This window comes from Plectropomus leopardus, chromosome 8 (genome assembly GCF_008729295.1).
Source record: "Plectropomus leopardus isolate mb chromosome 8, YSFRI_Pleo_2.0, whole genome shotgun sequence".
Taxonomy (NCBI): Eukaryota; Metazoa; Chordata; class Actinopteri; order Perciformes; family Serranidae; genus Plectropomus; species Plectropomus leopardus.
This window is the reverse complement of record NC_056470.1, coordinates 33,162,514-33,177,579: the sequence shown is the minus strand read 5'-3', so window position 1 is coordinate 33,177,579 and position 15,066 is coordinate 33,162,514. Positions and strand designations below refer to the sequence as shown.

General features: G+C 35.9%; 2 protein-coding genes across 2 annotated transcripts; one reads left to right on the top strand and one right to left on the bottom strand.

The window, feature by feature from the left end:
* Positions 1-1,200: 1,200 nt before the first annotated feature.
* Positions 1,201-4,643, top strand: LOC121947547. The gene is made up of 4 exons (XM_042492642.1): positions 1,201-1,241; positions 2,340-2,365; positions 3,088-3,105; positions 3,881-4,643. The coding sequence occupies exons 2-4, from the start codon at positions 2,359-2,361 to the stop codon at positions 4,333-4,335; spliced, it is 480 nt and encodes a 159-aa protein (XP_042348576.1). The 5' UTR covers positions 1,201-1,241; positions 2,340-2,358; the 3' UTR covers positions 4,336-4,643.
* A 2,961-nt stretch (positions 4,644-7,604) lies between these two features.
* Positions 7,605-14,505, bottom strand: hsd17b10 (hydroxysteroid (17-beta) dehydrogenase 10). Its single transcript, XM_042492017.1, has 6 exons — positions 14,462-14,505; positions 12,382-12,546; positions 11,513-11,677; positions 10,857-10,985; positions 9,615-9,723; positions 7,605-8,112 (listed from the first exon to the last, which is right to left on the bottom strand). Exons 1-6 carry the CDS (start codon positions 14,483-14,485, stop codon positions 7,922-7,924), a joined length of 783 nt encoding a protein of 260 aa, XP_042347951.1. The 5' UTR covers positions 14,486-14,505; the 3' UTR covers positions 7,605-7,921.
* Between the last annotated feature and the right edge of the window lie 561 nt (positions 14,506-15,066).

Here is a 15,066-nt window from a genome sequence, read left to right as displayed (position 1 = left end):
GCTTAATCCTTTCCAACGAAATTCCAATTCCAAAAGTCCGATCCAAAGGTCCGAGGTCCAAAAATCCAACACAATCCGCGTCTCTGCGATCCAAAGTCTTTTGATCAACGTTGGTCTATTTTTTGTTGACTAAATGTTGCTGCTGTCTTTAAAACCATTCAGCTGCTGAGAGACGAGAGCCCTTTGTGACCCGTTCCATCCAAAGACTCCACAGTTCCAATGTGTTTTGAAGGTTTAAAAGTCAAAAGGGCAAACAAGCAGTCCAAGCAAAAAATGGAAAAATAGTAATGATGGTAAACTGAAATAGATAACAACCGAACGTGGATAAACAAACGTAAGTACGGTCAACAAAAAATATGAGGCGCTCTCTCCCTCTGTGTCTTTCTTTCCTTCTTTCTCTCTTTTGTTTAAACTCCCGCCACCACACACACTAAGAAAAATAACCACACCCCTGGCTGTGCCCAACACAAATGACGTAATCAATGCAAATAACGTAAAACCCAAAGCAAAATGGCAAGAAATATATTTTAACTGCTACAATAAAATAACATCAAATAAATAATAAAATAAAATAAAATAACATTAAAAAAATAATAAAACAAAATTTAATTAAATTAAATCAAATTAAATTTTTTAAAAAATCAGGAGGAGGATCCTCTGAAGATTTACAAGCCTAGATTCACTCCTGCTGCAGATTGCATCAGTAAGTCTGTTATCTTTGCAGAGTTTGCAGAGGCCTTATCTTTTTAACTGCAGCAGTTAGAGCAGAGACACTTTCAGTTTCAGAATGATGGAAACTGTCACTGTCGCTCAACAGAGAAAAATCCCCAAACATGCCAAAGCCCAGCCAAATATCCTCAGCATGTCAGCTCAAAGCCCCTCAGTCTTAATAACCGTCGAGCTGCTGCGCAGACTCACGGCTCAGTCAAACCATGACTTCACAGAAAAAACCCAGTAGTACAAATGTATTTTTTAAACTGCAAGGAAATGCTATAACTGATGCCTTGATGATATTGTGACTATTTGCTTTCTGTCTTGAATTTTTATTGTATAATGGTTTTATGACAGTGGCATAAATGTGACCTCTCTCCCTCTCTGAGCCCCTCTGGTTTCATATTTCACTTTCTTTTTTCATTTTTCACTTTCACCGTCTCTTATATAAACACCCGCACTGGGAGGAGTCCAGCAGTTCAGCTGAGTGCATGAAACATACATCATCACTTATAAGAAACCTCAATCCGGTAAGCCCGTCATTGTTTTGAGTTTAATATGCAAATACAAATGTATGCTCTATATTTTACAATATATACCGATGGTGCTGTGGGCCTCAGTAATTGATATTTATATTGTTTACTTAATATTCAATACAGAATAATGAAATGTTCAGGGTAATTTGGGATGAACGTGTAGATCTGATGAGTGGATGAAATGAGGTGTCTGGGTCTATGAGGACAGAGGCACAGTTTTTTTTTAACCCTTTGAAACCTTTCTTGTGCTGCTTTCAGGTGCCTTTCACAAGTATTTAGACCTTTAAACGCTGAGAAAATTGACACAATTTCTTTTAAAATGGGGACTTGATAAGAAATGTTGCATAAATTGCAAGAATTGTGTAGATTCAGACTTTTTTTAAGCTTGGGGGACAAAAGAAACAAACACTTGGGGATAATGTTCAGGGGAAAAAAGAAAAAAAGGTTGGAGAAACTAAATTTATTAATTATTACATATTTAAAATTATATTAGAGAACTGATTTAATTTTTAATGGACTTTAACTTTCACTTTTATGTTTTGTTTGCCTTGTTTCTTTTTTGCTTCTATCTTTTTCATGTTTTAAATTTATTTTATTTATTGATTCATTTTACTAATACTAAGGTACTTTTCACTAATTTCTTGCAAATTATTGGGTCTTTCCTTCTTCTGCTGCTCATCGCATTCTCCCCATGATTTTTAAAAAAGGATTCCAGACACATTTTTCAGGGTTTCAAAGGGTTAATAGTCGTAGCATAATGGCATAAAAAGCACAAGGTATCCATTTTCAGCATAATCGTTTTAATGAAGTTGATAAAATTGTGCACAAGCTGGTCTGATGGACCCTTACTGACACTTTTTTTAATTTTTATTTATTTATTTATTATTTATTGAAATTTTTTTCACCCCTGAAAGTAATTTGCATTTTTATCAACTTCATTAAAACGATTATGCTGAAAATGGATAAACAAATAGCTTTCAGTCTGAAGGTAACATAATATCGAATATAATTTGCTGAAGTTGTACTGACATTATTATTTAAATGGTTCCCACAATGAAACTCAAGTGACAATTTCCTTTTTTTTTCTTTCAGTCAACGACTCGTCGTGAGGATGTCGGGTAGGCAAACATCATCTATAAGGATTAAGTCACATGTTGTTGTAAGAAGTTCAAAATACCTACAACTTGAAAAGTGACAGATAAACATTAACCCTTTGAAATCTGGAACGCCATCACTTTTCTAGTGCTGCATTGACATGATTTCTTTCAAAAACATGGAAAAAAGAAAAGAAAAAATGAGGCAACTTTCCAAGACAATTTGGCAAGACATGTTCCACAAACTGCAAGAAATTATAAAAAAAAAATAAAAATTATTTTTAAGAAGATAGGGGAAAGTAAAAAGCCAGGGTAACTGTCATAATTACACATTTAAAATTATATTACAGAATCAAAAATATTTCAGCATTTTTTCCAGGTCATTTACTTGTTTTGTTTTTATCATTTTTATCATCATCAATATTATTATTTATTTTTTTTATTTTTTATAATTTTCAGGTAATTTTCTTGCTACTTTTTAAGTTATTTCTTCTGTCATTGCTCATTGCTTTTCCATGTTTTTGACAGAAATCAAGCCAAACTGCTCAGGTGCCAAAGGGTTAATTTCCTTCTTTTCTGGAAGTGAAACAAAGAGGAGCCACGCAAAACAAAAAACAACAACAAAAATGTGTTGACTGTAGAGTTATTGTGAATTTGACTTGTTGTATGCAATGGTTATGGATTTTAGAAGAAAAATATTAACTTTCTGAAATATGGAAATAAATTTCCCCTGTTCTTTCTTTCAGGCAAAACAGATGCTGAGAGTAAGTAAAACAAACAAATAAATACATAAAACTTTTAAAATAGTTTTTGTTTATCAAATAAAATCTTTACTCTACTGGGCTGTTGGCTATGACGGACTTTCAGGAGCAAATTTTGAAAAAAAACAAAAAAAACAACAAACAAACAAAAAGAAAAAAAAGAGAAAAAAGTATCATGAAAACACATTAAAGGGCAAGTATCTTGAAAATAAAAAAATAATAGTGTGTACAAGTGTTAGCATATTAAAATCGTCAGTACCTTGTTTTTGCCTTTGTTTCACCAAAAAGACAATACTTTCTGACACATTACTACCTAAATAATTAAAGGTTTTATGCAACAATCTGGCTTGATACTACGACATATTATGGCCTTTATAGGTTCAAAATAAATTACAAAAATAAATAAACTGAACTGGAGTATATTTACTAAATTCCATTACCATTTTTTTCTCAGAAACTCATAATATCCAGATTTTTTCTTGTAAATTTAACTTTAAATCCTGTAAATTTTAGTTGGGTTTTTTTTTTTTTGTTAATCAGAACGACCCCCTGCCCTTTAGTTTTTTTGGTTCGTTTTTTTGCCAGGATACGCTGTTACATGATCACCACAACCCAACAAATCATAAAGAAATACAGTATATCAGATGGTCTCTGCAAACTTATATCTGTTTGGAAATGTTTTATATTTTAAATGTCTTTTTTACGATGTCGCTCTCTGGTGCAGCTGGTATATTAAGTGTCATTTTTGAGATTAAATGTAATGTGCTTGTAACTCCAGTTGTGCAGGGAGATCTGGAGGTTGGTGCAGGAAGGTCGCAGATGATGATTGACACCATTGAGCGACCTGGAAAAGCTTTCGCCACTGGTACCTTTGCAAGTGCCGGGAAATTCGAAGATGATTCTGAGGAAGAAATTGGAGTGTACGCCGGTGTGGGAGTGGGCCACGCTCGTGCTGAATGGAGCGTTTTTGATGCCGAGGCCAAAGGGCCCAACGCCAGCGCAGGAGCTGAAATCTCTCGTAAAGCAGGGGTCAGAGCCATAGCCAAGGCGGAGCTGGCCAGTGCTTCGGCCTCTGCCGGTCTGGTGAAAGCTACAGTCGGTCTGGCAGCAGACACCGGCATCGGCATCGGGCCGTCAGGTGTGGAGGCGAAAGTGCTGGGGACGGGCGTCACCATCGGCCGTAAAATTGGCGTTTCGTTCCTTGGCTCTGGGTTTGAAATTAAATTGTGGTAGACTGAAGCTTTGTGCTAAACAGCTTTTTGTGATCGTTTTATGGTCCTCGCATTAAAGAAAAAAATGCAATTTGCAGCATTTATACATTAAACTTGTCCTGACATTTCAAATCTCCACTCAGATATACTTATTATGTCCAGTATTACTGTATGTCTTGATTGCATGTAAAAGAGTTTTATACTGCCCAAATGAGATGACTGTACGTTTACATATCTGAAGCTTGCACTGTTTGGGTTGTTTCATTTCTTCTAAACAACTTCCTGTCAAACCTTTGATGTTTTTTTGCTGACATTAAACTTACATTTATACGTTTTGTTTCGTTTGTTTTTATTTCACAAAACATCAGACAGTTTATAAACTCAGAATAATCTGAGCACAGCTGATCTTAGACACAACAGAAGAACGATACTCAGAACAGACAGATTCAGGAACCTGCTGCAGACTTTGTTCACACAGTTTCACATGAAGACATGAATCACCGTAACAAAAATCCATTAGTCAGTACCAATACCAACAGAATTACTCAATACCAAATCCAATATTATGGTATTAAAAAAAAAAAAAGAACAATGATGCATGACGTTTGGATAACGTGTTTTTAAGCAAGAGATCAGTCTGATAAATTCTTCTGAGATCTCTGGAAATCTGACAAAGTCATAATATTAGAAAAATAAAAAGAAGAAAAAAGACGAAAAGTCCAGTTTTACAATCTGCTGTGTAGTCAGACCACTTGGCACTTTTTTGCAGCAACAGCATCATTGATTTTTAAACATAATTATTATTTGTGCAATGTCAAATACTCACACTCAAAATTCTGCACACAAAATGCACTTTTCCAAACCAGGCTATAAATAAATATAATAAAATAACCTGATTTCTACTTTTATAGAGTTTGTTTTACTTCAACCATCATCAGCCCTAATCAAATACTCACTAATTTTCTGTATTTTAACCCTTTAAATGCCAGATTTTTGTAATGATGCCACTATGTTTTTAGATGGAAAAAAAACAAACAAAAAATTATTTTCAATATACCACATGCTAAACAGATTATGATTTTTTTTTAAAACATTATTATTGTTTGAGCAGTGTCAAATGCACACACTCAAACTGCTCAGTGCACAAAATGTGCTTTTCATAATCAAGCTTGAAAAATTATTCTACATTAATATTATTTTCTACTTTAATTGAGTTTCGTTTTCTTTAACCATCATCAGTCCTAATCAAATATCAAATATCTATTAAATTTCAGAATTTTAAGCCTTTGCAAGCCAGGTTTTTGTCATAATCCCACAATATTTTTAGATAATAAAAAAACTGATTATTTCTAAACAGATTATGATTTTTGGTTGTTTTTTTTATTACTTTTTTTGTGCAGTGTCAAATACACACACTCATACTGCTCTGCGCACAAAAATCAGGCTATAAAAACATTATACATTAATATTATTTTCTACTTTCATCAGTCCATGACGCCACTGTTTTTAGATGACAAAAACCCCACAAAAATGACTTGTTTTCAATATACTACATGCTAAATAGTTTTGCTTTGTCTCGTTCTGTTTTTCAGCAGCAGCAGCAGCGTTGATTTTTACAAATTTATCTGCCTTCACACACAAAAAGTTATGTCTTTTATTATATTTAAAACTCTTGAAACTCACCAAGCAAGCTAGCATCGCTCATCAAACCACGTTTCGACCCGAGTTATCACGATACACGTCGATAGTTCGGTTATATTCTCCACAATTCAGCCGATACATTCAATTTATGGAAACGAGCAGCTCCGTATTTTACACTGAGATTTACAGGTGCAGTAAACAAAAGAGAAGGAAAAAAGTGCAGACTTCTTACCTTTAAAGCGTCCTGGAGTCCAAATGTTTGTTAATCCCGTGATTTCTTATATTCCTTCAATCCGCGAAGTTTTCCAAAAAAATAATCCAAGTTGTTTATATTGTCGCGTGACGTCCATTGCGAATTTAGACTATTTTTGCTCCCTCCTCTTCCTGCCAGGTGTGGTTTCCTTCTTCTTCTTCTTCTGTGGTGTTTTTATGGAGTCGCATTATTGTCCCCTGCTGGATTCACCTGAACTCTCATCACCTGTCACAACCTTCTCACGAGTCCACTTCCTGAAAAAATCCCCCTCCTCCCTTCAATACCTGTTTTTCCACCTGATATTTCCCGCAGAAACCAGCAGAGATGGCAATTTTGACACCGAAAATCTAAGTTTCGAGACGTTTCGTCACTTTCGGTTTCGGCACGTGGCTCGAGACGGGTTTCGAAACGCACGTGATCTCTGTTAATGAATGAAACCATTAAAATGTTCAAGAAACTAACTGTAGCATAACATTAGACCGATGTCATCAGGTCACATAGCTAATAATGATATGAAATAGTCGCCATATCCTACAAAAACTAAATCAATGGCAGTTTTGATTTATTTGGCATGAACTTATTGATGTGGGATTTTGGGCTGAGAAACGGAGCTCACAACAAAAACAATGATAAATGGCTGCAATGCGAGCTTCGACCAGTAGATGCCAATGTAGAGCAAACAGGTTTTGAAACTTTTCAAAACGTTCAAAGCAACATTTAAAAATATTGAAAAGTTTCAACATTTTCAATTTGCCATCTCTAGAAAAGAAGCACGCGCTCCACTGTGTCTGCCAGGTGTGGTCAAGTGTGCTTCTTTTTGTTTCCTCATTAGCTGCAAAATTTCATTTTCTCCAGCTTTTCTGTGCAGGTGTGACCACGTGACCACCCCACAGCAGTGACGTCATCAAGGCCGGGATTTTACTCTGTTTTTTGTGTGCCCCTACCAAAGCTACAGATATTTTTTGCTTGAATCACTCCGGAAAATGCATGGTGTGTTCAAAGACCGTCAGAAATTTGAAAACCCAATGATAATTTCTGTATGTAGTTTGTGACAGTAATAGATAACAGTGTAATTTTACAAATGTGCTAAAATCCTAAAAATGTTCAAAAATCTGAGCAATCATCTAAAACTCAAGATATATACAATATTTCTAAGATTTATGATGTTCGACAGATTTCTAAGGTAAGAAATGTCCTAAAATCCTAAAAATGTCCAAACATCCAAGAAATGTCCTAAACCCCTAGAAACATGCTAAAATCCTTGAAATGTCGAAAAATCTTAAAAACATCCTTAAATCTTAGAAATGTTCTAAAATCCAAGAAATGTCTTAAAATACTGCAAACGTGCTAAAATCCAAGAAACGACCTAAAACAAACAAACAAAACAAAAAAACGTCTTGGACTGAGCAATCAAACCAGTCTGAGATTTATTATAATCTGGATTACAAAACAACCGTAGTGGAGTGCATAAAGTACCCCAACGCTGCCAATGAATTACAGACATTTTATACACTTTCTCTCACATTCGCACACAAAATGTTAATAAAATTGTGTTCGTAATCCATCGCAGTTTATATTGACCGTATGCAGCTTTCTACAGCATCATTACACCAGGCAGCCGCGCGCACACACACACACACACACACACACACACACACTCACACACTCAGACATAAAAACGATGAAGGTGATGATGGACGTGGCCCCCGCAGACTCAGGGCTGCATGCGAATGGCTCCGTCCAGTCTGATGACCTCGCCGTTGATCATGGGGTTCTCAGCCAGTGATGTCACCAGGTGGGCAAACTCTGCGGGGTCTCCCAGGCGTGACGGGAAGGGCACTTGGCGGGCGAGAAATGAGCGTACCTTCTCTGGAAGACTAGCCAGGAGGGGAGTGGAGAACAGACCTGGAGGAGAAAGATTCAACTCTCGAGTTAACTCGCAGCATTTACTACAGTAAAAGTACCACAACAGAGATGTCAAAATACTCTGAATAAAAGCCTTGGATTTAAAATAGTATGAAGTACAGAAGTTATCAGCAAAATCTTAAAGAACTCTCAGGGTCAGCAGCCCCACACATGCTTCCAGGATTTTAGAACATTTCTATGATTTTAGGACATTTTTAGGATTTTAGGACATTTCTACGATTTTGGGGACATGTCTAGGATTTCGGGATGTTTCTAGAATTTTAGTTTCTCAGATTTTAGTACATTTCTCGGATTTCTCAGACTAAAATACATTTTTTTCTGATTTTAGAACACTTCTAGAAGTTCAGGACATTTCTTAGATTTTAGGATCTTTCAAGGATTTTTGGACATTTCTCAGATTTTAGGAAGTTACTAGAATTTTAGCACATTTCTCAGATTTTAGGATGTTGCCAAGATTTCAGGATGCTTCAAGGAATGGAGATGTTTCTGAGATTTTAGGACATTTCTAGGATTTTAGGACATTTCTTGGATTTTAGAACACTTCTAGGATTTCAGGATTGTTTTCTGATTTTAGGAAGATTCTAGGATTTTTGGAGATTTCTACGATTTTGGGGACATGTCTAGGATTTCGGGACATTTCTAGAATTCTAGTACATTGCTCAGATTTTAGGACGTTGCTAAGATTTCAGGATGCTTCAAGGATATTGGGGCATTTCTGAGATTTTAGGACATTTCTAGGACATAAATAATTTTTTTTCTGATTTTTGAACACTTCTAGAAGTTCAGGACATTTCTTATATTTTAGAATCTTTCAAGGATTTTTGAACATTTCTCAGATTTTAGGAAGTTGCTAGAATTTTAGTACATTTCTCAGATTTTAGTACATTTCTCAGATTTTAGGATGTTGCCAAGATTTCCGGATGCTTCAAGGATTTGGGGGTGTTTCTGAGATTTTAGGACATTTCTAGGACTAAAATACATTTTTTCTGATTTTATAAAACTCCTAGAATTTCAGGACATTTCTTAGATTTTAGGATCTTTCAAGGATTTTTGGACATTTCTCAGATTTTAGGAAGTTACTAGAATTTTAGGACATTTTTTGGATTTTAGAACACTTCTTGGATTTCAGGATTACTATCTGATTTTAGGAAGTTTCTTTGATTTTATGACTTTTCTAGGATTTTAGGAAGATTCTAGGATTTTTGGAGATTTCTCGAACTTTCAGAGATTTAGCTAGGACATCTGTCGAGACTGTGGGGATCCTTCAATGGCACTTTTTTTGATAAACAAGCTTTATTTTGATTGACCCTGTTTTATGCACTCTGGCACCTCATACATACTAAAAGCACAAAAACAATTCCCAGTATGAATCACTTTAATTTTATTGTGAGTTCGTAAATGGTTGGGGGCTATTTGGCAACCTATCAGGGCCCAGATCTGGCCCACGGGCCACAAGTTGAGTATCACTGGTCCACACTAACCTGGTGCTATGGTGAGGACTCTGATGCCCATGGGTGCCAGATCTCGTGCGATGGGGAGCGTCATTCCAACAATACCACCTTTAGAGGCTGAATATGCTGCTTGGCCGACCTGGAGAGAAAATGAAGAGACAAAAAGTAGAATGAGAGCGCCGTGGTCGTCCGCCTCCGCCAACGAGTCAAGTTGCAGCTTACATCCAGACTCATATACAATACGGAGCGAAGACTTTGAAGGAATTCAATTAAAGATATTAAGCTTGTTTTTTGGTGAAATGCAAGATATGGTTCGAATGACTAATTTCCTGTGAGAAATTCTAAATCGTGAAGATGCAAAATAAGTTTTGTGCAAATCTGTAATGGAAACCCGCCTCGTGACATTTGACCACCAAAATCGAATCAGTTCATCATCGAGTCGAAGTGTATGGAGGACTGAAACTGACAAAAACAAAAATCAAAAAATACATAACTGTGTCAATAAATTAAGGAAAATGCCAAAAACGACAATGTTTATTTAATGTCCCATTTTATGTATCTATTTTTTCACTTTCAAATGTATTTGCTTATTTATTTATGTATTATTTTCCACTTTGTGTATCAATTCCCCTCTTTATTTAAATTCCCATTTTAAGATAAGATAAGATAAGATAATCCTTTATTAGTCCCACAGTGGGGAAATTTCCAACATTGCAGCAGCAAAGGGATAGCAAAATAGCAAGATAACTGTGCAAAATAAACTATATTAATAAATAAGTGCAAAAACGTGCAGGATGAAGATGAAGGAAATAAGCACAGAGGACGACATAATTTTTTAATTTTACATATTTGTTTCATAACTGTATTTATTTGTGTAATTATTTATACATTTATTTAAGTATTATTTTCCCAATTTGCCTCCCCCTCCATTTATTTCCTCAAACATATTTACCTCTCCTTTTTCCTTTTCTGCCGACATTTCCACCTCGTTACGCAAATGAGGGGGCATTTTCGTTTAGTTATGGACACATTTATTTAGTTTTGATTTTGTCACTTTCAGTCCTCCGTACAAGTGAACATTTGTGTCAAACTTGAAGAAATTTCCTCCAGATGTCTCTGAGAAAAAGCATTCGAAAGACGAGGACAGACAAACCGAAAACGTGATTTCTCCGCTCACAGCTCTCAGAATAACTTCAGAAACGGAGCGACCGCTCAGTCACATTTGTGTGTGTGTGTGTGTGTGTGTGTGTGTGTGTGTGTGTTTCTAATGACCTGCCCGTCAAAGGCTGCCACACTGGCCGTGTTAATGATGCAGCCTCTGTGTCCGTCTGCGTCAGGCTCGTTCTTTCCCATCTCACCCACAGCGAGTCGGATCACATTAAAGGTTCCTGCAATGTTCACCTGCAGAAACACACAAAGAAACGCAGAGCGGCAGAAACCTTTATTTAACCCTTTCAAACCTGGACAGACAGTCCCACTCCACAAGTATTTCAACATTTGAGCTCTGAGCAAACTGGTTTTGATTTTTTTCAAAAATGTGGAAAAAGGCAACTGTAGGGAACTACATTTATACTGATCATAGTTATATATTTCACATTATTTTTGCAGAATTATTGTTATTTTAAAAGCATTTTCAGGTAATTTCCTTGTTGTTTTGTGTGGTTTATTTTTCCATATTTTTTATGTGTTGTTTTTTGTTGTTTTTTTGTGTGTGCAAATTTTGAGGTAATTTTCTGCCTAAAAGTTGCTCATTGCCTTTTTTCTGCGTTTTTGAGAGAAATGAAGCCAATTTGCTCAGGGCTCAAAGGGTTAAGTAATAATAAAACATAGTGAAAACACTACGAGTAAAAGCAGAAGTCACACAGCAGCGACTGCTGTTAAATTTTGCTGCGAATGTTGCGTGTTTCTGTTCGTTCAGTGCATCTTACGTTGATTACGCGCTGGAAGTCCTCCAGGCTGTGAGGGACGTCCTTCTTGAAGTTGTAGGTTTTCGCGGCGACGGCGATGCCGGCACAATTAACTGCCAGGTCCAACCTCCCGAACTTCTCTCTGGCCAGGGACACGGCCGACTGCACGTCTGCCTCCGAGGTCACCTGAAATGCGACAACAACGCCACACGATGGACATCGACAAGCAAACGCGTGGAAATCAGGGTCATACGGATTTTTAACCATTTAAATGCCAGATTTTTGTCATGATGCCACTGTGTTTTTAGATGAAAAAAACACAAAAAATATAATATATAGTACATAATTTAAAAAAAAAGTTTTTTTGATCATGTTCAATCATTTTGTAGGAGCCATGAATTAATTCAGAGAGGAAAGATTTTGTAATATTAATTTTGATCTGAGACGGTTTAAAATTTCATATTGTTACATGTTTCTTTTGTTAGTTTTTTGGGATATTATTAAATATTAGTTTCATGATTACAGTTTTTGGCAGAGTTTGGGTCACATGAGTAGCTGCCTTTCACCTGTGTCATCTGGGTCGCCGTATTTTTTGTTTTGCATGTTATAAGTCGATTCTTTTCATTAATACATTTTTAAATGCATTTTTTGGATCATTTGTTGGCGTGTCAGCGACTTTTGTTTGTTTCCTACGGTCGCCACACATTTCATTTTTCTTCTTTTGAGGCCAAACCTATTTCAAATTATTACATAGTTTTTATATAAATTAGTTATTACTAATAAAGAAACAAAGACGTCACTAGAACAGCTGATTCCCAACTCTGGAGCGGTTGTGCACGTGCATGTTGATTTTGTGTGAGCGATGGTTTCTGGCGAGATTTTGGACTCACGTCTGCTGGAGCGAAGGCACAGCGGTCCCCCAGACTGGCTGCCAGCTCCGGTCCGTCAGAGGAGGGCAGGTCCAGGATCACAGCAGACGCTCCGTGCTGGACCAGACGCTCCACAGTGGCCCGACCCAAACCGGACGCACCGCCCGTCACCAGGCCGACCATACCCTGCTCAACGCGCACGCACACGCACGCGCGCACGCACACACACACACACACACACACACACACACACACACACACACACAGAGGGAGGAGGGCGGTGCAGGAAACATGAAACACGGGAAAAATAAAGGTCACAGAGAGACGATGGATGAAAAGAGAGATCGAAACTTCTCTGACAAAAATCACCATTATGTAAACAAATGGTTAAAAAAAGACTAATAGTTTTTGGAGAAAAAAAAAAGCCCCAAAATGTTTTGAGAAAAGAAAATTACCCAAAAAAACCTTGCAGGCCCGCAGGTTTGGAGGGCCTGTTTTCTTTAAAAATCAGCAGTGAAATCAACATTTATTACAGCTTTTTTAACTTTTGTGCCCAAATTAAAACCTAAGTCTCTCCTCTGTGAGTAAAGAATTATCTGACGTGACGTTAAAGAGGACATGATATCATGGGAATAAATATATCGCCAGGAAATTATAAAACAGGCGGGAGCACAGCACTTTCCCAGGTGTCGGGCTGAGCCACACACAGCCGATAGGTTACCTGTGGATGTTTACTCTCACCTGTTTTACAGTTAATATGTTTATTTCCGTAATAAAACATCCTCATTCTTGCAAAATTGCGACTTTTTCCTCATAAAATTAACTTTTTCCAGTAAAATTACAACTTTTTTTTCTCATAAAATTTCAACTTTATTCTTGTAACTGTATTCTTGTCATAAAATATTTTTTGCTTGTTAAACAACTTTATTCTTGTAATATTACTACTTTTTCTCTCATAAAATAATGACTTTTTTCCAGCAAAATTTAGATTTTTTTTCTCATTAAAAAACAACTTTTTTCTTATAAAATTAGGACTTTTTTCTCATAAAATTTCAACTTTATTCTTGTGATACTACGAGTGTATCCTCATAAAATTATCTTTTGTTCTTGTAAAATAATGACCTTTTTCTTGTAATATTACTGCATTTTCTCTTATAACATTACGACTTTTTCTCATAAAATTATGATTTTTTTCCAGTAAAATTAAAACTTATTTCTCATAAAACAACATTTTTTATCTTATAAATTTATGACTTTTTTCTCATAAAATTTCAGCTTTTTCTTGTAATGTTATGAGTGTGTCTTCATAAAATAAACAACAACTGTAAAACATCGACTTTATTCTTGTTATATTACTGCTTTTCCTCTCGTACAATTATGATTTTTTTTCTCATAAAATTCAGACTTTTTTCTTGTAAAATTTGGACCTTTTTTCTCGTAAAAAATATCAACTTTATTCTTGTAATATAGAGTTAATTCTCATAAAAAAATACTTTTTTCTCTTTAAACAACCTTATTCTTGTATTATTACCAGTTTTTTTCTAAGTCCTAAAAAAATATATAAAAAACCTCAATGTGGCCCTAACGCTGTCGTAAAGCGAGCTTGATCATCAAAAATAAGGATCCGCCTTCACCCCCCTAAAAAGGCCCCCAAATGTCCTCAAATCCAAGAAACGCCCCTGTGTAAGACAATATTTATCACCAGATTAATATAATTTCGATACATTTTACAGAAATTCTCCAGTAAAGTATCTTGAATCTACGAGGCGAAACAGCACAAAATGAAAGCGACAAACTGCAGCATTTTAGTCCTTCAGGTGGACTGAACCTTTAAAAACGTAAACGTGTCTTTGTCTCAGATGTCCAGAGGTTAGGGGACACTCGGCTGAGGGCGCTGCTGTGGACTCACTGCTGCTCCTGCATGTCAGCTACACGACGAAACTTCTCAACTGCGACGAAAACAAACCGCCGGGAGGAAAAAACGCGCAAATTAGCCACAACACGAGCGCGTCTACAGTCTTAGGCGTCATATACCGCCGCCGCGAATCCCGAGAGAGGCGCAGTCTGCCGCGTGCAGAGATTTTTGTTTTTCTTTGCTCACCTTGACACACCGAATATTCGCCATGTTGATTTTCAGTGTGTTGGGCTTCTTCTTCTTCTTCGGTTTTACTTTGGAGATTTAAGAAAGCACGAGGACATCACCGCCGCCAACTGGTGTGGAGTGTAGACCAAAACTTTAAAAATAAAATAAAATAAATTTAGTAGAATAAAAACGACAGGACAAACAGAGAATAAAAAACCCAAATAGAATAAAATACAAATTAAATGACATATAATTAAATCAAATACAAATATTAATCTAAATACAATAAAAAACCTAAATTATTAAAAAAAACCCAACATATTATATACTAACAATAATTAAAATTTTTCTTTGTGCCTGTAGCAATCCATGAAGGAATTTCCGCCACCAACTGGTTTAAAGAGTGGATATGATCTTCTAAAAAAATAGATTGAATGAAATAAGACTTAAAAAACAAACAAAAAACCCATAAATCTAAAAAAAAAAAAAAAAATAATAATAAATTGAATAAAATACAAATAAAATTACAATACAAATAATACAGAATAAAAGCATAATTGCTTTACATAGAATAAAATTAAATAACATATCAATAAATAAAATAAGATTTTAAAAAATCTGAA